General features: G+C 50.2%; 1 protein-coding gene and 1 non-coding gene across 3 annotated transcripts in view; both read right to left on the bottom strand.

Annotated features, from left to right (window-relative positions):
* The window catches only part of FBXO31 (F-box protein 31), a 49,111-nt gene extending 26,182 nt beyond the window's left edge, over window positions 1-22,929 (bottom strand). For both annotated transcript variants that reach the window (XM_063945674.1, XM_063945675.1), the window contains exons 1-2: window positions 22,447-22,929; window positions 336-407 (exon numbers count right to left, since the gene is read on the bottom strand). In XM_063945674.1, the coding sequence (XP_063801744.1) occupies window positions 336-407; window positions 22,447-22,747 (373 nt within the window). In that variant the 5' untranslated portion in view covers window positions 22,748-22,929. The remainder of the gene's footprint in view (window positions 1-335; window positions 408-22,446) is intronic.
* Window positions 22,930-23,040: 111 nt separating this feature from the next.
* TRNAM-CAU (transfer RNA methionine (anticodon CAU)) lies at window positions 23,041-23,113 on the bottom strand. Its single transcript has one exon. It is a non-coding gene; the product is annotated as a tRNA-Met (tRNA).
* Between the last annotated feature and the right edge of the window lie 1,605 nt (window positions 23,114-24,718).

Raw genomic sequence — 24,718 nt, 5'->3', positions numbered from 1 at the left:
TGTGGGCCTACCAGGAATCTTTCTGGTAAACCCTAAGGCCAATCCACCCCTGCTTGATCCTCACACAGGTTAAAGAGCCCTATTTGGCTGCATATTATGGTCGTAAATGATTTTTGGCCAATCAATTAACAGGAAACTTGTGACGTCAACAAGGCAAGAAGCACTCTATGCCTCGTGCCTTAGTTAGGTTATAACAAATTAGTAGGCCGCATTCTCAAGACTATTGGTTCAGTCCAATATATGGACTGTTACCGAAGACAGGGGACCAAATTTGTTACAGAGGGTTTTTTTGTGAGACCGTATCTCTATCCATGGCACATTGGAGAGTTACTCACGTTTGACATAGACCTCTCTGCAGGACACCCCCGTGACATCCATCTTCCTCAGATTCTCGTGTACCCCATATTCTGTAAAGACAAAGACCAGTTAGTCCCCCCTGAAACCAGAGAGAACGTGCTTCTATGCCATAGACAGGGTTATACAGTATTAAAGTGCATATTCATTGTAATCATTGCAGGCACAGACCCCCGTATTTGGCCTGATAGTCGGTCGCATGCAAAAGTGGTAGCAGCTTTCAATTTTATGCAGACTTCGTATGCACTGAAAAACAGTAAACGTGGTCTGCGCATGCGTCGCAGAAGGCATATGCAATAGCAAGCAGTTCTGTATTAGTGGAATCTCCAGCAGACATAGGGGCCCATTTATCATTAATTGCATCTGGGCGCCGGGGTCGCATTGTAATATGCGATTGTACCGATGCTATGTATTATTGAGCACGGGGCCCATCCCTGCGATGTGCTCAGTGTGGAAGTAGGATGACTGCATATGTACAGCGGCCACTTCTAGGGAGGGGTGTGGTATGACTTGCCGGCACTTGGGATCCCGACCGCAGGAATGCCGGCAGCGGGGCGAGGGCAAAAGAGCCCCTTGCGGGCACGGTGGCGCCCCTCCAGGGGTGTCGTGGACACCTCAAGAGGGAGAATACTTGTCGGTATACCGGCCGTCGGGATTCCGGCGTCAGCATGCTGACTACCGGTATAACAAGTGCCACCCCTAGGGAGGGATCCGGGTGAACCCTCTGCCGGCTGCATATATGGTGAGTAGCCCATAGCCCACAGTCGGCTATGGGGGCTCAATCTCCCGAAATGTATAAATCTGGCAACACCACATCCCCTATAGAAATCCAAATGGAGGGATCACAGCAGGTAACGAAGATATCTGCAGCATTCCTTCCTACATACATTCAAGTGATGCTAAATATTTGTGACTAACTCTCCCCCCCCCCCCCCCAAAAAAAAAGTAAATAAATAAATGAATAAATGACGGAAATAATAGGATTATAATTACCTACTGGTAAATCCTTTTCTCGTAGTCCGTAGAGGATGCTGGGGTCCACATTAGTACCATGGGGTATAGACAGGTCCAATAGGAGCCATTGACACTTTAAAAGTTTGAGAGTGTGGGCTGGCTCCTTCCTCTATGCCCCTCCTACCAGACTTAGTCTAGAAACTGTACCCGAGGAGACGGACATCTTCGAGAGAAGGATTTTACACAGATAGTGGCGAGATTCATACCAGCTCACACACATAAGGCAAACCAAGCTAACAAGCTTGGAAACTCAGCAACCGCTGAAACATTACTTACCAAGTAACAATGCAGTACTTAATGTAATACCCTGGAACTGCAAGCACAAATCAACTGTGACACTACAGGTGCCAGCATGGCTGTGTAATATAGAACTGAGCCAGCAGCCTACAGCTTGCAGCACAGAAGGAGTTAACAGCCCAGCTCACAGCAATACAGATCAGCCTGCAAAATGCAAAGGGCATGACTCACCCATTTGCAGACTCAGAGCGGGAAACTCAGAGCGGGAAATCCCAGATGGAATGTGTCCCTGGGAATGCAAGGTTATAAAAAAGGTTGTCCTGCAGCAACAGTGAGGAGACAGTGAGTAGTGTGTGTTGTCTTTGCAGCCCAGAAGCAGGAAGTGTTAGCAGGAGAAGCACGTGTATTAGCTAGCAGAAGTGAGGTGGATTAGCCAGAAAGATGTAGCCCCAGTGAGGGCTCCCCACATGTTTTGGTGGGGAGAGATGCCAGCCACAGCAAGGCACCTGACAGAGGGAGACATCGCAGTGTGAGAGAAGCAGTATTCAGAATTCAGTGAAAGGGTGATGCCAGGAGAAGTGTGTGCTAAAGGTGTGAGTCTCAAGAGGTATCTGGGTGAAGTGGTCGGAAAGCCACGCGGCGTGATTAGAAGCCCCCCATGGACAAGAATCCTCGCTATGTAAAAGAGAGAGAGAGACGGTAACCTGATGTGTGTAGCACTACTGGTCACAGAATGCCCTGGTACGTACTGATGTTCGCCATATATATATGCCGCTGCGACTATGTGATGCGCTGGAGGAGGTGCCCTGATATGTGATCCACAGTAACCGTTATGCTTTGTGCTGGAGGAGTGTTCACAAGTTATCCCTGCAATATCCCTGTTTGATGTTAAAATAAACTTTATTCTGTTTATGAGATGGCCTGGCGCCCAATTCTTTATGCGCTGCACCGACACCTGTAGTCCACTCCCACAATGCACCTGTAATTAAACACCTGATTATTCAGGGGACCCTCTGGTATCTGTGCCTGAACCCATGAAAAGCCGGGGCAGAGTAAGTGTGATGCACTATACACAGTGACTGCAGTTTTTGCATACCTAGTACCAGTGGGGTTTTACATTAACTAAAAACTGAACCAGAAAACCACTGCAGGAAAATGAAGCGCTGGGTGGGCGCCCAGCATCCCCTACGAACTATGAGAAAAGGATTAACCGGCAGGTAATTAAAATCCTATTTTCTCTTACATCCTAGAGGATACTGGGGTCCACATTAGTACCATGGGGATGTACCAAAGCTCCCAGAATGGGAGGGAGAGCGCGGAGGCTCCTGCAGAACTGATTGACAAAACTGTAGGTCCTCAGAGGCCAAAGTTTCGAACTTGTAGAACTTTGCGAAAGTGTTCGACCCAGACCAAGTAGCCGCTCGGCAAAGCTGTGACACCCCGGGCAGCCGCCCAGGAAGAACCCATCTTACGAGTAGAGTGGGCCTTAACAGACGTAGGACACGGCAATCCTGCCGTAGAATACGCATGCTGGATAGTGAACCTGATCCAGTGAGAGACAGTCTGCTTAGAAGCAGGACACCCAAGTTTCTTGGGATCATACAGGACGAACAGAGAGTCCGATTTCCTGTGACGAGCAGTCCTCTTCACATAGATCTTCAGAGCCCTTACCACATCCAAGGACTTTGAGGAAATTGAAGAGTCAGTAGCCACTGGCACCACAATAGGTTGGTTGATATGAAATGCCGACACAACCTTTGGAAGAAACTGCTGACGTGTCCGGAGCTCAGCTTTATCTTCATGGAAGATCAAGTAGGGGCTCTTACAGGACAAAGCCCCCAAATTCCAACACATGTCTAGCAGAAGCGATGGCCAACAAAGTGACAGCGTTCCACATGAGAAACTTGATCTCAACCTCCGGCAGAGGCTCAAACCAATCCGATTGGAGAAACTGTAACACCACGGTAAGATCCCAGGGTGCCGTAGGCGGCACAAAGGGAGGCTGGATGTGTAGAACCCCTTTCAGAAAAGTCTGAACCTCAGGAAGAGAAGCTAACTGTTTCTGGACGAAAATGGATAGGGACAAAATCTGGACCTTTACGGACCCCAACCTCAGGCCCATATCCACGCCTGCTTGCAAGAAAAGGGAGAAACCGTCCCAGTTGAAACTCCACCGTAGGAAACTTCTTGGACTCGCACCAAGATACATATTTTTTCCAAATACAATGGTAATGTTTAGACGTTACTCCTTTCCTAGCCTGTATCAGGGTAGGAATAACCTGGTTCGGAATGCCCTTCCGAGCTAATAACTGGCGTTCAACATCCATGCTGTCAAACGTAACCGCGATAAGTCTTGATAGGCGAACGGCCCCTGCTGCAGCAGGTCCTCCCGAAGAGGAAGAGGCCTTGGCTCTTCTAGCAGTAGATACAGAAGATCCGCGTACCAAGCCCTTCTTGGCGAGTCCGGAGCAATGAGGATTGCCTGAACTCTTGTTCTCCTTATGAGTTTTAGAACTCTTGGAATGAGTGGAAGTGGAGGAAACACGTACACTGACTGGAACACACACGGAGTCACTAGGGCGTCCACCGCCACGGCTTGCGGGTCCGTCGACCTGGAACAATACCGCCGAAGCTTCTTGTTGAGACGAGAGGCCATCATGTCTATATGAGGCACACCCCAAAGATCTGTTACCTCCGTGAACGCCTCAGGATGGAGTCCCCATTCTCCTGGATGGAGATGGTGTGTGCTGAGGAAGTCCGCTTCCCAGTTGTCTACTCCCGGAATGAAGATTGCTGACAGCGCCAACGCGTGTTTTTCTGCCCAGAGGATGATTCTTGTTACCTCTGACATTGCAGCTCTGCTCTTCGTTCCGCCCTATCGGTTTATGTAAGCTACTGTCGTTACATTGTCCAACTGTCCGACTGCACTTGAATGGCCCGATCTCGCAGAAGATGGGCCACTTGGAGAAGACCGTTGTAGACGGCTCTTAGTTCCAGAATGTTTATTGGCAGACCGGCTCCAGACTTGACCACCTTCCTTGGAAGGTCTCCCCTTGAGTGACTGCACCCCAGCCCCAGAGACTTTCATCCGTGGTTAGAAGGATCCAGTCCTGAATCACGAACCAGCGGCCCTCCAGAAGATGAGGTAATTGTAGCCACCAGAGGAGTGAAATCCTGGCCCTTGGCGACAGACGTATTCTCTGGTGCATGTGTAGATGAGATCCCGACCACTTGCCGACCACTTGTCTAGGAGATCCAGTTGGAAGGGCCAAGCATGAAACCTCCCGTACTGCAGAGCCTCGTAAGAGGCCACCATCTTCCCCAGAAGGCGAATGCACTGATGAACCGACACCCGGGCTGGCTTCAGGACATCCCGGACCATTGTTTTTATCACCAACTCTTTCTCCTCTGGAAGAAACACCCCCTGCACTTCCGTGTTGAGGATCATTCCCAGAAATGACAACCTCCTGGTTGGTTTTAAATGCGATTTTGGAAGATTCAGGATCCAACCATGTTCCCTGAGATGCTGGGTCATTTGAGCGTAGTGTCAATTTTGCGATCAGCCGGTTCTTTTAATGCGGTAGATCCTGGAACAGGTAAAACCACCTTTTTTGAGAGTCTGGACACAGATTCGTTTACTATGGGTGGGTTTTCCCATTTTTTCCTGTCCTCAGGGAAGGGGAAAGCAACCATAACCCTTCTTGGGATCTGGAATTTTTTCTCCGGGTTTTTCCAGGCTTTCTTAAATATAGCATTTAATTCTTTAGACGCAGGGAAGGTTAGCGAGGCTTTCTTATGGTCAGTGAAGTAAGCCTCCTCAACATGCTTAGGTGTTGTATCAGCAATATTCAACACATCTCTAATGGCCTCTATCATCAACTGCACCCCTTTTGCAAGAGATGCCGCCCCCCTCAGCACATCTCCATCACTGTCTGGCGTGTCAGAGTCGGTATCCGTGTCATCTTGCATAATCTGGGCAAGAGCACGTTTGTGGGAACATATAGTAGGGGGTCCTGAGGTAACAGAACCGGACCAAACTGCCATAGAGTTCTGTAAAACCTGAGTTGCAGATTCATTCTGTGCAACCCTAGTAGAAATCTGAGAAATCAAAGTTTTAATTGAGGATAACCACTCAGGCTCCCTTGCTGGTATCTGCGCTAACACAGTGCAATCCTGATTACATGGAATGGGATCATCCTGAGAGGACATGTCCTCTGCAGCATATGACACAGAGGCAGAGGCGTAGCTAGGGTTTTTGGAGCCCTGGGCAAGATGTAAAATGGCGCCGCCGCCCCCCCCCCCCCCCCCAAAAAAAAAAAAGCACACAAAAAGAATCATGTGCGCGCGCCGAAAAAAAAATGGGCGTGGTCACACTCCGGAAGGGGTGTGGCCACTGAAAATGGCCCACAGTGCCAGTTACATTGCCCCACAGTGCCAGATACAATGCCCCACAGTGCCAGATACAATGCCCCACAGTGCCAGATACAATGCCCCACAGTGCCAGTTACATTGCCGGATACATGCCCCACAGTGCCAGTTACATTGCCCCACAGTGCCGGATACATGCCCCACAGTGCCGGATACATGCCCCACAGTGCCGGATACATGCCCCACAGTGCCAGTTACATTGCCCCACAGTGCCAGTTACATTGCCCCACAGTGCCGGATACATGCCCCACAGTGCCAGTTACATTGCCCCACAGTGCCAGTTACATTGCCCCACAGTGCCAATTACATTGCCCCACAGTGCCGGATACAATGCCCCACAGTGCCGGATACAATGCCCCACAGTGCCGGATACATTGCCCCACAGTGCCAGTTACATTGCCCCACAGTGCCAGTTACATTGCCCCACAGTGCCAGTTACATTGCCCCACAGTGCCAGTTACATTGCCCCACAGTGCCGGATACAATGCCCCACAGTGCCGTATACAATGCCCCACAGTGCCGGATACATGCCCCACAGTGCCAGTTACATTGCCCCACTGTGTCAGATACATGCCTCACAGTGCCAGTTACATTGCCCCACTGTGTCAGATACATGCCCCACAGTGCCAGTTACATTGCCCCACTGTGCCAGATACATGCCCCACAGTGCCAGTTACATTGCCCCACTGTGCCAGATACATGCCCCACAGTGCCAGTTACATTGCCCCACTGTGTCAGATACATGCCCCACAGTGCCAGTTACATTGCCCCACTGTGTCAGATACATGCCCCACAGTGCCAGATACATGCCCCACAGTGCCAGATACATGCCCCACAGTGCCAGATACATGCCCCACAGTGCCAGGCCCCACTCAGTGCCAGTTACATGCCCCATTTGACGCCAGATACATGCCCCACTGTGCCCGTCCCCCCCCCCCCGTTCACTCACCGGCTGCTTATGTGAGGGGAGGAGAGCGCAGCGCCTCTCCTTCCCCTCACCGCTCCGCCCAGGTCTCCCGTCCTATCTCCGGCGGCTGTGTCTGGCGCCGGTTCGCTAGCCAATCAGGGCTCGCGGACCGGCAGCCAATCAGGAGCCGGTCCGCGAGCTCTGATTGGCTAACGCCGGAGACCGGACACAGCAGCGCTGCTAGTGCTGGCAGCGGCTGTGAGGGGAGGGAGAGACGCTGCGCTCTCCTCCCCTCACATTTAGGGTTGACGGGGGCGAGTGGGGCATGATGCCCTGGCCGCCGGCGGCGCCTCCTCTCCTGGGCCTGCCAAGGCGCCCAGGGCACGTGCCCCACTCACCCTACCCTAGATACGCCTCTGCACAGAGGCCCTGGACATAGCTTAATGGAGACCACAGACACTCCACACACACACAGGGAAGGGCAGACAGAGTTTCCCCCCTAAGAATGGCAAGAGAGACACAGAGATTGGAGCCAACCCACACACAGCACTTTCAAGGAATAGGGAGACCCCAACCAGCGCTGACTGTGCACCTTAATAGGTTACACAGTCTGTACACAGCCTCCCCCCCTTCTACAACCCCCTGGTACCATAACCGATAGCTGGAGTTGATTTGGAGGGACAGCTCTCACTGACAGCGCTTCTGCAGGCTGGAAAATGGCGCTGAACACTGCTGGGTCCGCTCTGAGGAGACGCTCCGCCCTCTTACATGGCGCTGTCTTCCCGCTCTTCTGAAGATTATACTGGCCTGAGGAATTGTGCTGGCAGTGATCCTGGGACCCCGACAGGCTTGAAGGTCAGTGTAGGGTGTAGACGCTGGCTCAGAGTGCCCCTCACAGCGCCGCACTATTTACCGCTGAGCCCCGGAGCGCAGTTAGTACTGCGCTCCATACCCTGTTGCCGCCATCTTCACACCGGCCCCCTGCTTGCTAGGGGGGCCGGTGACTAACTCGCCACTGATCTTCTGGCTTTGTAAGGGGAACGATCTATCCCCTCAGGAACTCAGTGTCCTGTCAGCGGAGATAGTGGCTCAGACCCCGCAGGGCGGACACTACTCCCCCCCTTAGTCCCACGAAGCAGGGAGGCTGTTGCCAGCAGCCTCCCTGTAAAATAATAAACTCTAAAAAAAAATTACCAGAGAAGCTCTGTAGAGCTCCCCTAGCTGTGACCGGCTCCTCCGGGTACATTTTCTAAACTGAGTCTGGTAGGAGTGGCATAGAGGGAGGAGCCAGGCTACACTCTCAAACTCTTAAAGTGCCAATGGCTCCTAGTGGACCAGTCTATACCCCATGGTACTAATGTGGACCCCAGCATCCTCTAGGACATAAGATAAATATTTTTTTATAAATGATAAATGGGCCCCTCAGCCTTCTGGGAAGTGGTCGTTCGTTGTCAGCCACTGTGCGGCTCTTGTGCGGACGCACGGCACAGAAGCTCCCCTAAGCCCCTATCGCAGTTACCTGGGCTGAATTCATTAATCACCGAGAAGCGGGGGGGGGTTTGGGGGATGGGGGGGTTATTCATCATTTAATGAATGCAGCCCAGGTTACTCTACCAGCATTTTGTACCTGGTGGAAGGGATCGCTTTCTGCGACAACCACACCACAATATAACACGTGCCTGTCCTATTATTATGCAGTCATAACGGGTAGCGTAACACAGACTAATCACCGGCAGCTGTGAATTCACTGCATTTATTTATATAAGCAGATAAATTAGGATAATTAAAAGATGAGTCAGCCGTATCTCAGCTGCAAAATATGACGAATCTGTAAGACAGCAGCCAAACATCTGTTATGTGATTGTCATTGTAGTACTAGAACACATTATTCTGGCGCTCTGCAGACAAATGCAGTGGGATGGTAAGCTCAGGTGCAGCAGCTATCATAGGGGACCATAGTTCCTAGATTATCAGAGTTGTCTGCTACTGCTGTTTAGTGATATCCATAGGCAAATGCAGGGGGGGTTTCCGGTTGCCTGAAAACCCCCCTCCTCTTGGCCAGTGACTCAGATTATGTCAACAATAGCAATAGAATACTGGCCCTCATTCCGAGTTGTTCGCTCGCTAGCTGCTTTTAGCAGCTTTGCACACGCTAAGCCGCCGCCTACTGGAAGTGAATCTTAGCTTTGCAGAATTGCGAACGAAAGATTTGGATAATTACGATTAGAAATTTCTAAGCAGTTTCTGAGTAGCTCCAGACTTACTCAGCCATTGCGATCAGTTCAGTCAGTTTCGTTCCTGGTTTGACGTCACAAACACACTCAGCGTTCGCCCAGACACTCCCCCGTTTCTTCAGACACTCCCGCGTTTTTCCCAGAAACGCCAGCGTTTTTTCGCACACACCCATAAAACGCCCAGAAACACCCACTTCCTGTCAATCACACTACGATCAGCAGAACGATGAAAAATCCTCGTTATGCCGTGAGTAAAATACCTAACTTTTGAGTAAAATAACTAAGCGCATGCGCTCTGCGAACCTTGCGCATGCGCAGTAAGCGACTAATCGCAATATAGCAAAACTCGGCAACAAGCGAACAACTCGGAATGAGGGCCATAATACGATTACGAGAGCTGTCGACACAACCTGCAGTTTAAGGGACAGAGCTGCTGCACGTGCCCATTGGTAGCTGCTGCTTCTACCAATTTTCTGTGTGTGTGTGGATCTGACCCCTCAGTCACTGCAGTGGACCAGAGAGTAGCTGCCAGCAAGAAGAGACAGGCACCTTACCATGAGGTGGGAGAATGTGTGCTTAGAAAGTACAGTTCTGTCTCCGACTGGTTCTCTAATGTTTGTGTATTTATTCATTATGGGATGTTTAACCTTTACCTGACCACTTATTTTATTTATCTTCGTTAAATGTTTGATACAGCTTTTAAAATACACCACCTATAGTGTTAAATATGAATATTGTATTCAACACGGTATCCAGTGTATAAAAAGACCAATGTGTACATTAATGTCCAGGGTTAGTACTAGGTCCTTCTACCACTTGCCCAAACTCCCGCACTTGCTCCAATGTTCTGCAGAGCGGGAGAGTGAAGATTGTATTTGGAAACCCCCCTCTAGAAATCCTGCGTTTGCCAGTGATACCAGACCACATCGTGCCCATCCCCAGGTTATTTTGCATTTTGGGAAGGGTTAATTCTCAGTGTATTTTACATGTTCTCACAACCTTACAGGGCAGCATAGTGGAATAGTGGTTAGCATTGTTGACTCACCGCAATGGAGCCATGGGTTCAATACTAGCCAGGTCCCCATCTGTTTGGAGTTTGGATGTTTTTCTATATTTATGTGCGTTTCCTCTGCAACCTCCAAATAAATACTATCACGGTAAAATGGACAAAGTAGCCAGTCGTTGGTGACAAGCAATAGAGGAGACCACTCTAATAACACAGAATGCCCCTTGTCACCTGTCCAGGTAAAATGCTCGTCAAACGAATCTTTGAATTAGAATTGAATACATTTGGAAACGTTAATTAGGACATCTCAAATGCTCAAACTAAACAACCCCGGACTGTATAACCCAATCTATGCACCCTGGAGCCCTCTCAGCGGGATACAGCACCCAGTTTGGGTATATCAGTGACCCAGATCGTCTCCTGCACAAATGACATATAAGCTACTTAGGCACAGACAAAAAGCAGAGCAGCTGAGGACATAGCCATGGATGCTTACTATTAATTCAACTAGAACCCTACTTCCATTAACCCTGTCACTCTGTGAATGCAGTGTAATGAAAGAGAGGGCTCGGCTTGGTGGGTAAGAGCTCCAGCTGCATTATACTGACACCGAGGATCTTCTTCTGTGAATGGGAAACTAATACCCCTTTTCCACTAGCTTTTTTAAACACGGGTAAATGCGCGGGGGCGCGCATTTACCTGTGTTTTTCCCTAGTGGAAAAGGGTTCCCCGGCAAATTCCCGAATCAAGTGATCCGGGAATCCTACCCGGGTACTAGCCGGGTTGAACACGTGTTCAACCCGGCTAGCTGTCTAGTGTGAACGGGAGCCACACACAGTGCATAGGGAGGGCAGCGCTGGGAGATCATGTGATCTCCCAGCGCCGCCCCTGCCGCGTCACTAGCGCGTCTGCAGGGGGCTGTAGCACGGGTCGCAGCCGTGTCAGGCGACACGGCTGCGACCCGTGCTACACTAGTGGAAAAGGGGTATAAGGCACCCACTACACAGGTAGACTATGGTGGTCATTCCGAGTTGTTCGCTAGCTGCATGCGTTCGCTGTGCAGTGATGAGGCAAAAAAAGGCACTTCTGCGCATGCGTATGCGGCGCAATGCGCGGCGTACTATTACAACGAACAATGTAGTTTTACACAGGGTCTAGCGATGCTTTTCAGTCGCACAGGCAGCCGCAGAGTGATTGACAGGAAGAGGGCTTTTCTGGGTGTCAACTGACCGTTTTCAGGGATTGTTGGGAAAAAAACGCAGGCGTGCCAAGAAAACGCAGGCGTGGCTGGGCGAACACAGGGCGTGTTTGTGACGTCAAATCAGGAACTGAATGGTCTGAAGTGATCGCAAGCGCTGAGTAGGTTTGAAGCTACTCTAAAACTGCACAAAAATATTTTGTAGCCGCTCTGCGATCCCTTCATTCGCACTTCTGCTAAGCTAAAATACACTCCCAGCGGGCGTCGGTATAGCGCTTGCACGGCTGCAAAAAACTACTAGCGAGCGATCAACTCGGAATGACCACCTATGAGCGGAAGATGCTTTGGGAAGCCATAAGATACAGGACAAATAAAATGGATTTTATCCACAGAAATAAGTAGTTCATTGCAAAATTTAATATTTCCTAACCATTGTTAACATAATTTTTTTTTTTTTGTAAAATCGCACCAAAAAAATTATCCATGTCAGACGGGGATAAGACTGGAGGATAAGTGATGAAGTGTTGTGTCCACTCCTAACAAGGGAGGAGCTGGGCGGTAAGAGCCCCTGGACAAAATGGAAAGTGGGAAGGAGTCACTGCCAGCTGTGCCAGAAAATATATTTAGCCCAGGGCTTCGGCTGCTGATTCTGAAGCTCTAATATCCAGTTGGAGGAACAGAGGATTTGCCCCCTCTCCTGTGCAAATCACAGAAGCACTGTCACTATTCCATGCCGTTTCCTGGCTTTAATCCTCCGTAATTATCATGGAGACTCTGGAGAGGGATATGTGCACATGAAAGTCACCCGTATTATTATAAGGTGACACACTTTCATCAGCTGAAGAATAATAGCAGATCACACTCGCCCTGTCATTATAATCAGATGGAAATGGAGAGAGCTGGCACCAAACCACAACAATGTTCCAAGGGGATCAGTATGAAATACCTACAATCAAAATCCCGACGGTCAAAATCCCGACATTTAAAATACCAACAAGATCAACATACTGACATTTAAATTGTCGACATGTCAAAAAGTCAACAAGAGTCTTTCATTGTTTTTTGGGTGTGTATGTTGACATACGTCGACATGGACACCATATAAGTGTACCGCGTCCCCTGGCATGGCTCGTTGCGCTCGGCACACTATTATATTCCCCCTCCAGGTCAACTGGGATGGTAAAGTATGAACAAGTCGTTTTCAATGAAAACATCAAGAAAAACTCATGTCAACTTTTTGACCTGTCAACATTTTAAATGTCGGTATTTTGACCGCGTCAGGATTTTGACCGTCGGGCAACGGTGGATTTTTCACCAAGGACTTTCTATCACACAGGCGACTGCTTATCTTCGGAGAGCTTGGATGAGCGCCAGAGCTGGACACGATGGTAATACATACTGAGAACAAAGTAGACCTGTTTCACAAAATAAATAAAGCTGCCTGGATGGATGACAGAGGGGCCTTGGGGAAAAGTCCAAAGGGACAGGAAGCAGAACTTACAGAAAAATCATAGTGACCCGTAAATAATGCAATATCCATCTGACACTGCAGATAATGTGTCAGATGTGCGGTTACTCCTTATTTCCAATATCGCAGACTACACAGCCCCAAAACTGCTCCTAATTTCATGTTCTAGTGCAGTGTTCCTCAAACTGTGCGCCGTGGCTCCCTGGGGTGCCTCGGGACACTTGCAGAGTTGCCTTGGATTGGTGGTCCAGGACCAGATAAAATCAATTTATGATCAATGTAATAGGCAAAACCAGTGCTGGTGGCTGCCAGTCATAGAATATGTGTCCAAACCAAATCAAATCTTGTCCCTAACAACACAACTGAATCTAAGGATGACATATAAACATTATGTACTTAATTTAACATTTCTTCCTAAATTTCCCAATAAGAAACTATTGGCCTAGGGAAGCCGTGAAAAAAAAAAATACTCAAGAATCCCTGAAATAATGTGAACACTTTGGGGCCCATTTATCATGAATTGCATTTGCAATGTGATTTGGGTTTTGTATTCGCACCTGAAATTTCATAGCAGGATGCGATTACACTCCTAAAATGTATGAAGCGGTACACGCAGTAAAGTCCGTCCCTGTTATGTGTTCATTACAGTGCTGGGATTCCTGCGCAGGCGCTGTCTAAGCGGCCACTGCCCGGGAGGGTTCCAAAGGAACCCTCTCCTTGGACTTTCTGCAAATTGTAGCCCGTAAGGTTACAACGGGCTAATTCAGTCTTCAGATGGCGTTAGCCAAGCTTGGAAATGCGGAGACTGGTAAATCTGACAGTATCACATCCCTCATAGAAACCTATTAGGGCTTTTGCTGCAGTCAGAAAATGAGGCACTGCAGCAGATACAGGATGTATCTGCAGCAATCCCTCCTTAATATATGGGGGTGATACTAAATATTTGTGCAATAAGCCGCAAATATTAAATGAGAAATGGGAGCCTAGTGATTAATAAGGCGATGGCGGAATGCAACAATATATGTAAGGGAACGCCATCTTTTGCACAATTGATAATGACTGAAAGACGTGAGGGGTGTGCAGCTAGCAGATAAGGATTAGCGGTCTGCACACACTCACTGGATATCTGCACAAACTGACTGACCTTGTTCTACCTCCTGATATCACAACAGATGTGTCTGGCTGCTGCCGGTGTGCACAATGGTGGTCATTCCGAGTTGTTCGCTCGCTAGCTGCTTTCAGCAGCTTTGCACACGCTAAGCCGCCGCCTACTGGGAGTGAATCTTAGCATAGTAAAATTGCGAACGAAAGATTAGCAAAATTGCGAATAGACACTTCTTAGCAGCTTCTGAGTAGCTCCAGACTTACTCGGCAACTGCGATCAGTTCAGTGCTTGTCGTTCCTGGTTTGACGTCACAAACACTCCCAGCGTTCGCCCAGACACTCCTCCGTTTCTCAAGCCACTCCCGCGTTTTTCCCCAGAAACGGCAGCGTTTTTTCGCACACACCCATAAAACGGCCTGTTTCCGCCCAGAAACATCCACTTCCTGTCAATCACATTACGATCACCAGAACGAAGAAAAAACCTCGTAATGCCGTGAGTAAAATTCCTATCTGCATAGCAAATTTACTTGGCACAGTCGCACTGCGGACATTGCGCATGCGCATTAGCGACTAATCGCTCCGTTGCGAGAAAAAAATAACGAGCGAACAACTCGGAATGACCCCCAATATGCGGAGTGTCTGCAGCAGATGCGGAGCTGAGAAGTTGATCTCTGCTCTAATAATCCGCAGCATTGTTGTGGGGCCTAATTCAGACCATACTTACCGACAATCTGGCTGCCCCCTCCAGGAGGAGGCAGCCAGGTCGGAGCAGCAGGGGCGTGGCGGCATGATCACGTCATTGTGGCCCCGCCCCATGTCTAGTAATGCCTTTAATATTGCCATTGCAAGGCAGGGGGCGGGGCCAGGATGACGCGAATCGCGTCATCTGACTCCCAGACCGCGCACTTTGAACTGCGCCGCCGGGGATCTGGTAGGTGATGCGGGAGGGTTGCGGGTGGTGGGCGCTCGGCCGAGAGGCTTGCCTACTCTTCCGGGGGGCCGGGAGCGTCACCCGATTTTCGGGAGCCTCCCGGCCATTCCGGAAGACTAGGCAAGTATGATTCAGACCTGATCGCTCCTCTGCAATGAGATAGCCGCCTCCCATAGAGAGTGAAACCCCGCCCCGTGCAAGCGTGTGAATGCGTGCGTACGCTGTGCGAAAACTTTGCCAGACAGCGGACATCTGTAAATCCGTTCGCAACTCACTCACCATCGAATGATTTTTCCAGTCTGTGCGTAGCCCAGGACTTACTCCTACAGTGTGATACACACAGGCTGATCGGGGCCGGAGCTGACGTCACACACCCTCCCTGAAGACGCTTGGGTTTTTCCTGACACTCCCAGTAAACAGCCAGTTACCACCCACAAATGTCCGCTTTCTGTCGATCAACTTGCGTACGCCTAGCGATCAAAATTTTTGCACCATTCTTTCGCAGTTTGGCCTTGCGTCCGCGCATTGCGATCTATACGCTTGCACAGTATTTCAATAATCGGCCGTCATGCAAAATCGCACATCAGCAATCAGGTCTAAATTAGGCCCATAGTGAGCCCTGGCCTACTCTCTACGGAGCCAGACACTTCAGACCCGATGCAGGGGTGAACACGCGTCAGCGATAATTACTCCTGCATTGTGCGTACAGAAGTAAGGGGTCTATGTACTAAGCCTTGGAGAGAAATAAAGTGGACGGAGATAAAGTACCAGCCAACCAGCTCCTAACTGTCATTTTTCAAACACAGCCGTTGACTTGCTACTTAGGAGCTGATTGGCTGGTACTTTATCTCCCATGGCAACCAATCAACATTGAAGTAACATTTATAATTTGCATACTATACAATTGTACGGAGCAGCTGATTGGTTGCCATGGGCAACTTCTCCACTGGCTCGGCCTCTCCACTCTTTTCACGGCTTCATGAATAGACCCCCTAAGTGCCTCATACTTCAGTGAAGTCAATAGTCCAAACATCGGTTCAGTCCATAATATGGCTACCTCGGCTGGGTACAAGCAGGGCCGGATTAACAATGGGGCGGATGGAGCTGCAGCTCCAGGCCCCCCATCAAAATAGGCCCATAGCTTCAGCTGTGCTGCTGCAGACAGGAAAAAATGTTTTCCTGCTACAGCAGCCTGCTACTGCCCGTCCGCGGTCCCCCTACACCCAGGTTGTGATCCCCCCTCCAGTAGCACCGCCAAACTAAACACGGCCGCCGGCGTAATCTTGACACATATGGTGCCGCAGCGGAAAGGCTTCACTAGTCCCCCTCCCTGCACCCCATACGCTTACAGGAGGCGCAGCCGCGCAGGGAGGGAGGGAGTGATGGGAAACGAGTGACGGCGCAAATGGGCTGCCCATCCCGACCAGTGACCACTACCTTCTGTAACCTGTCCTGAAAGAAACAGTAACAGCAGACAGGAAACAAGTACTTGAAATCAGCCGGAGCCTGGGAAACTGACTGATCCCTCTGAGGTGATGGCCCGCCGCAGCAGCAAGCTGACCGCAGCGCTACTATTTCAAATCTGCCGCGGAGCCGCGGACCGGCAGCCAATCAGGAGCGGCCGCGGCAGATTTGAAATAGTACAGTGTCCGGTTCCCTTCCCTGGGCCCTGTCAAAAGTGCGGCTACAAGGTTCGGCTCTCTGCATGCGGCCTGATTACGTCAGGGCTCCAGATCCCGCCCCCCTGACAGCTCCGCTGCCCATCTCCGGCTTTCGACTGATGACAACCCGGGTGGCCAGCTCACGCTCCACAGCACAGCTGCCCGGCTCCCGCATGCTGATACCCCGGCTACCCGGCAACTGGTGAGCAGTGGGTAACTCATGGAGCGTCAGGGTGGGGACAGTGTGTGTGTGTGTATATTTGTGACTTTGTATGTAAATGTATATACAGTGTGTGTGTGTATATATATATATATATATATATATATATATATATATAGCTGTGTGTATATGTATATGTGTGTGTGTATCTACTGTATGTGGCTGTGAGTATGTAGATATGTGTCATAATGTGAATTTTGGCTCCTACCGTGTGCTCTAATGTGAATATTGTCTCATACCGCGTGCTCTAATGTGAATTTCGGCTCATACCGCGTGTTCTAATGTGAATTTCGGCTCCTACCGCGTGCTCTTATGTGAATTTCGGCTCAAACCGCATGCTCCAATGTGAATTTCGGCTCCTACCGCGTGCTCTAATGTGAATTTTGGCTTCTACCGCGTGCTCTAATGTGAATTTCAGCTCATACTGCGTGCTCTAATGTGAATTTTGGCTTCTACTGCGTGCTCTAATGTGAATTTTGACTCATACTGTGTGCTATAATGTGAATTTCGGCTCATTCTGTGTGCTATAATGTGAAATTCGGCTCATACTGTGTGGTATAATGTGAAAGGGGCACCAGTACTAGATAGTATAAGGGGTCCTACTATTGTTGTGCAAAATGTGTATAACAGTATTTTGGGGGATCCGGTCTGAAGATGGATGGAAGGTCGACAGGGTTTCTAGGTCGACAGGTCTAAAGGTCGACAAGAGTTTTTCACATTTTTTTTCTTTTTTTGAATTTTTTCATACTTAACGATCCACGTGGACTACGATTGGAACGGTAAAGTGTGCCGAGCGAAGCGGTAGCGGAGCGAAGGCACCATGCGAGGGGACGCGGTGCACTAATTTGGGATCCCGGTCACTCTACGAAGAAAACGACACACAAAAAAAAATCCTCATGTCGACCTTTAGACCTGTCGACCTAGCACATGTTGACCTAGCACATGTTGACCTAGAAACCCTGTCGACCTTCCTTCCATGTCGACCTAGTGACTGTCGACCTATAGTGGTCGACCTAAACATTGTCGACCTAGACACTGTCGATTTGATGAACCACACCCGTATTTTGGATGAGACGCACTGTGTCCTTGAACATAGTTGGGGAAATCCAAATGGTCCTTGGGTGCCCTACAGCTATTCAACTGTAATGGAAGCGAGTATCGCGGACGCCCATTACTTATCACACCCAAAAGCACTGGGTTTAGCTACGTAAATCGCTAAACCCATATAAACTATTCGGCATGCTGATGAAATGGCAATTTTTTGCAGAAGCTGTGAGCAGAAATCATGCAGTCATGCCCTATCAGCAAAACAATTTATTAGTTCTGTTGGACGCTCAAAAAAATTGAATCCCCCCCAGTGACACTCTTCTGTCTGTCTTCTCCATATCTACCTTTCTTGATAAATAGATACATCTTTATATTTTTCAAACTTGCCTACACACACACACACACACACACTAAATACACAACTGGTGACATACCTGTATCAGTAGCCTCCCACGCCATGCTGGTCACACACCGCTCTGCGCTCCCGTGGACAACTTTATTGTGCATGCACGAATCACCGGAAAATGGCCACGGCTGCCACTTTCTGAGTGATATTTGAAGCTCTGCAGCTGGAGTCGGACCGACGGAGCGGTGAGTATAATCAAATGGGTGCAGTGTGTGGGTCCCCGTGGACCCAGTGTCCCATATGCACCCAGGGACGGATCTAGACTTTTCTTTAGGGGGGGCGGTTTACTGTTTAATCTTGACTCCTCCCTCTACAGTCCCAACTCCTCCCATCTGCAATCCTAACTCCTCCTCTCTCAATTCTGACTGAACTTTTTGAGTGAGACTGAAATAGAGCTTTGTGATTGTTCTATGTACATGTGACTGTGCTATGGGGTAATTGTATTTATTAGCCCTAGTACCCACACACCAGCAAGTGAGGGGCAAATGCTCTGTAACCCTTGCTCCTCTGTGCTGCTGTGGTATAAGCTGCAGCACATCGTTCTGCCTCATGCTCTCCCCGGGGAGCTCTCTTCTGCTCAAAAGTGGGCGTGGCTATGACTGTGCTAGGGGGGGGGGGGCGGTCACCCCCTTCGCCCCCCCCCCCCCCTAGATCCGGCCCTGTATGCACCGCACACCTTGCACCCATTATAGATACACCAGCGCCCCCGCCCCTGCAACAGCACACAATAGGCCCTTCATAAATTTCAGCTCCAGGCCCATGAGCACCTTCATCTGGCACTGGGTACAAGCATCAGGGACACTTCAATTAACATTGCAGGAATGTAGTTGCCCATCTTCTCCCAGTATAATTAGGTATTCTATCAATATTCTTCCAAAATGACAACATTTGTTATCCACGGTCTATTACTGTCCCAAAATCTGAGGGGTTTATATTCGGGCAAATCAGAGAGGGCACAAACGGGTGTGGATCATCAAATCGATAGTGTCTAGGTCGACAATGTTTAGGTCGACCACTATAGGTCGACAGTCACTAGGTCGACAGGATTTGAATGTCGACAGGGTTTCTAGGTCGACAAGTCAAACGGTCGACATGAGCTGTGTTTTTTTTGTCGTTTTCTGCGTACAGTGACCGGAAAGCCGAATTAGTGCACCGTGTCCCCTCGCATGGTTCGCTTCGCTCGGCACAGATTACCGTTCCAATCGTAGTCCACATGGAACGTTAAGTATGAAAAAGTTAAAAAAAAAATAAAACAATTGTGAAAAACTCATGTCGACCTTTTGACCTGTCGTCCTAGCACATGTCGACCTAGAAACCCTGTTGACCTATAGTGGTCGACCTAGACAGTGTTGACCTTCAGACCGGATCCCGGCACAAACATGGACAAAAACAGTCACCACCCGCACAGTCCGACTCCTCAGTAATCTTGTACAGAAGCTAATAAGGATTGGCAGCCTCTCTGGGGGGGTCATTCCGAGTTGCTCGCTCACTAGCTGCTTTTAGCAGCAGTGCAAACGCTAAACCACCGCCCTCTGGGAGTGTATCTTAGCTTAGCAGAAGTGCGAACGAAAGGATCGCAGCGCGGCTACAAAAAAAGATTGTGTAGTTTCAGAGTAGCTCCAGACCTACTCCTACCTTGCGATCACTTCAGACTATTTAGTTCCTGTCTTCACGTCACGAACACGCCCTGCGTTCGGCCAGCCACGCCTGCGTTTCCCCAGGCACGCCTGCGTTTTTACACACACTCCCCAAAAACGGTCAGTTACCTCCCACAAACACCCACTTCCTGTCAATCACTCTGCGGACAGCAGGCAACTGAAAAGTGTCGCAAGACCTTGTGTGAAACTGCATCGGCTGTTGTGAAAGTACGTCGCGCGTGCGATTTTTAGCCTGATCGCTGCGCTGCGAACAACGGCACCTAGCGATCAACTCGGAATGACCCCCTGGGTGCGTACATGATGCAATTTATGACTGAATATGTCTAATTTGATGCCACAATTGCGGCACGCATTGGCACAGGCTGGCCTGGAGAAGAGTGTTATGGTACAGAGTATTAAAATAGTACTCAAGTGCTAAAAGGTATTATGTTTTAATAGATATACAGAGGAAAGGATTAATCACATTGGTCAAAAATACCCCAGAGGTAACACTATTACCACAAGTTTTTGCCCTTGATAACTGATGACCCACACTTGTGTGCTTTGTTTGTGACCCATAATAACAATTACACACCCCGCACTGTTGCCCCTAGGTTGTGCCCCAGTGCATAAAGATTCCTTCTAGATATCACCATTGCCCTAATGTTGTGTTATGCTCCCGAAGCCAAATAAATAGCCCCAGATTAGGTCACCTCACAGTACAGCTCCAGTTTACTGATACCCTGTGTTGTGGCAAATTGTTACATACATGGCAGATGTTACACCCCATTTGCACTGATGGCCTTTGTTTGCCCCACTCTGTAACCTTAGAGGTTACACCCCATGATCACAGTGTCGTCGTCCCCTATAGAGGTTACCCCACTCCCCCCGAGGTCACAGCCTCTGGTTACAGTGCGTCCCAAAGTTTACACCAGCTGATTACAGTCCCCTTCCCAGACACTCCCCCCCCCCCACCTCCCAAGGTTCTACTACACCTCTTCTGATTACAGCCCCCCCTGATTACAGCCTCCCCCTCCCCTTAGAGGTTACACCTTTAAATTACAGTCAACCCCTCTCCAGAGCTAACACCCCCTGATTACAGTACCCCCACCCCACCCCCCAGAGGTTACAACCCCTGGTTACAGCCCCCCATCCCGGTAGAGGTTACACCCCTGATTACAGCCCAACCCTGCCCTCAGAAGTTACACCACACGCCTCCCCTTACAGGTTACACCCCCTAATTACAGTCCCCCCCCCCCCTCCCAGAGGTTGCAACCCCTGGTTACAGCCCCCTTCCCTTTAGAGGTTACACCACCTGGCTATAGACACCCCCCCCCCCCCCCAGGTTACACCCCCTGAATACAGTCCCCCCACTTCCCTCAGAGGTTACACCCTCCCTCCCCTTAGAAGTTACACCCCCTTAATTACAGCCCCCTCCCCAGAGGTTACAGCCCCTAATTACAGCCCCCCCCCCCAGAGGTTACACCCCCTAATTACTGTCCGCACTCAGAGGTTACACCCCCTGGTTACATCCCCCTCCCACCCGTAGAGGTTACACCCCCTAATTACAGCCCCTCCCCTTTGAGGTTACACCCCCTAATTACAGCCCCCCCCTCCCCTTTGAGGTTACACCCCCTGATTACACCCCAGAGGTTACACCCCATAACTGAAGTCCCCCCCCATCAGAGGTTACACCCCCTGGTTACATTCCCCCTCCCCCCTTAGATGTTACGCCCCCTGATTACAGTCCCGCCCCCATCCCAGAGGTTACACCTCCGGATTACAGTCCCCCGTCCGCCCCTCCAAGAGGTTACACCCCCTGATTAGTGTCTCCCCCCCCCCCCCCTTCCAGAGGTTACATCCCCTAATTACAGTCCACCCTCATAGGTTACACCCCCTGATTAAACCCCCCCCTTCCCCCTTAGAGGTTACACCCCCTGAATACAGACCCCCCCCCCTCCCTTAGAGGTTACACCCCCTGATTACAGTCCCCCCCCCCCAAAGGATACACCCCCTAATTTAATTCCCCCACAGAGCTTACACCCCCTGGCTACATACCCCCCACCCCCACTTAGAGGTTACATTCCCTGATTACAGCCCCCTCAGAAGTTACACCTCCTAATTACAGTAACCCCCCACCCGAGGTTACACCCCCAATTACAGTCCCCCCTCAGAGGTTACACCCCCTGGTTACATCCCCCACCCCTCCAGAGGCTACACCCCCTGATTACAGCCCCCCCCCCCCCCAGAAGTTACATCTCCTAATTACAGTCCCCCCTCAGAGGTTACATCCCCTCCCCCCCCATCAGAGGTTACACCCCCTGATTACATCCCCCCCCCCCCCCCCCCCCCCGAGGATACACCCCCCAATTTAACTCCCCCCACAGAGCTTACACCCCCTGGCAGCACACCCCCTTAGAGGTTACACCCCCTAATTACAGTACCCCCCTTCCCCTCAAGGTTACACCCCCCCCCCCCCCCCGCGGATACACTCCCAATTACAGTCCGCCCCCCCCCTCACAGGTTACACCCCCTGATTACAGTACCCTCCCCTTCCCCCCAGGGGTAACAATGCCCCTCCGGCCCGGCCTCACCCCGCTTGCAGCGCCGTTTCCAGATGGTGTCGGTGGTGAGGATCTGGCGGAACTTCCTGCAGACCAGCGCCAGGAGGGGCAGATCGGTGCCGGGCAGGCAGGAGAAGATTTCAACCAGGATCTCGGGTGGGAGCTGCAGGAGGTTCCGGGGCCCCCGTGGAGCCGGCTGCACCTCGATCCGCACTTCCTCCTCCTCCTCCCCGTCCTCCAGCTCCGTCTCACTCCCCGCTCCCCTCCGCTGCTGCCTCCGCCGGCAGCCCCCGGGGTGTCCCACTCCACACAGCCGGGCACACACCGCCATCCCACGGCCACTGACAGCTGGGGATCCCACCCACTCCAGGCCGGTACACACCCACCGAGCACCGGCTGACGGCCAGCATCCCCTCCCACAAACTGGCGTCACAGCCCGGGGAACCTCCTACTACAGCCCGGGGATCCTCCCCGTGTGCCAGGCCGGGCATATAGCGCTTACACAGGGGCAGTCGGGGACAGAGGGGCAGAGAGGGCGCGGGGAGATGCGTCTGCAGCAGCAGCAGCGTCATCATAATAATACTGAGAAGTGAGAAATAAAAATAACGCCGCAAAAATGTACTGTGCCCCGTGTGAGGATCGAACTCACGACCTTCAGATTATGAGACTGACGCGCTACCTACTGCGCTAACGAGGCTCTGCATTGAAAGGTGGTCAGTCCTATATATGTGTTTCTACATGTGAGCTTGGCTGTCTTCCTGGGCTGGGTGGGAACCAGGCTTCTATATGTACTGGGTGGGAGAGGCTGCACTGGTACCACTCACAAGTACACTGTCTTGTTTCTTATTCCTCTGTGCCCATATAATGACTCTCCTCCATTATCCCTCTGTAACCATATAATCCCTCCATTATACCTCTGTGCCTATATAATGACTCCTCTGTTATATAATCTCTGTGGGATCCGGTCTGAAGATCGACAGTGTCTAGGTCGACATGTTTAGGTCGACCACTATAGGTCGACAGTCACTAGGTCGACATGGATGGAAGGTCGACAGGGTTTCTAGGTCGACATGTGCTAGGTCGACAGGTCTAAAGGTCGACATGAGTTTTTCACATTTTTTTTTCTTTTTTTTTATTTTTTCATACTTAACGATCCACGTGGACTACGATTGGAACGGTAAAGTGTGCCGAGCGAAGCGAAGGCACCATGCCCGAAGCATGGCGAGCGAAGCGAGCCATGCGAGGGGACGCGGTGCACTAATTTGGGATCCCGGTCACTCTACGAAGAAAACGACACAAAAAAAAAAAAATCCTCATGTCGACCTTTAGACCTGTCGACCTAGCACATGTCGACCTAGAAACCCTGTCGACCTTCCATCCATGTCGACCTAGTGACTGTCGACCTATAGTGGTCGACCTAAACATTGTCGACCTAGACACTGTCGATTTGATGAACCACACCCAATCTCTGTGCCCATATAATGACCCCTCCGTTATCCATCTGTACTCGTGCCATGACTCTTTCATTATCCCTCTGTGCATAGGCACACGCGGGGGAAGGGGGGGGGGGGTCTGGTTGCCCAGAAACCCCCCTTCTCTTGACAAGTGGCTCACATTATGACAACAATAGCAATGGTATATACATACAGTAATATGATTACTAGAGTTGCCGCCACATCATGCAGTGTAAGGAACAGAGCAGAGGTTCTGCACATGGCCAGTGGTAGCAGCTTCTTCTACCAAGTTTGCTATGTGTGTGGATCTGAGCCCTCAATCAGTGCACTGGACCAGAGAGCAGCGACCAGGAAGAAGAGACAGGAGCCTTAACATGAGGCGGGAGAATGTGAGCTTAGAAAGTGCAGTACTGGGTTAATTATGTTTCTGCATTTATTTTATTATGGTATGTTTTACCTTTTCCTGACCACTTTATTGATACAGCCTATACTAAAGACCATCTATAGTGTTAAATATTAATAGTGTATTCCATACAGTAGACAGTGTATAAAAAGAGTAAAATACCAATATTTACATTAATACTCCAATGTTCACAGAGTGGGAGATTGTGGACTGCCATTTGGAAACCCCCCTCTAGAAATCCTGCGTTTGCCACTGCTGTGCCCATATAATTATTGCTTTGTTATCCCCGTTCCCATATCATTTATCCTTCATTATCCTTCTGTGCCCATATAATTACTCCTTTATTACCCACCTTGCCCATGCCAGCACCACGACTCCTTCACTAACCCTCTGTGCCATTATAGTGGCCCTTTACTAAGCCCATGTGCCCATGCCACGTCTTCGT

The sequence above is a fragment of the Pseudophryne corroboree genome, chromosome 11, assembly GCF_028390025.1.
Source record: "Pseudophryne corroboree isolate aPseCor3 chromosome 11, aPseCor3.hap2, whole genome shotgun sequence".
Classification (NCBI taxonomy): domain Eukaryota; kingdom Metazoa; phylum Chordata; class Amphibia; order Anura; family Myobatrachidae; genus Pseudophryne; species Pseudophryne corroboree.
This window is presented reverse-complemented; position numbering and strand designations above follow the sequence as displayed.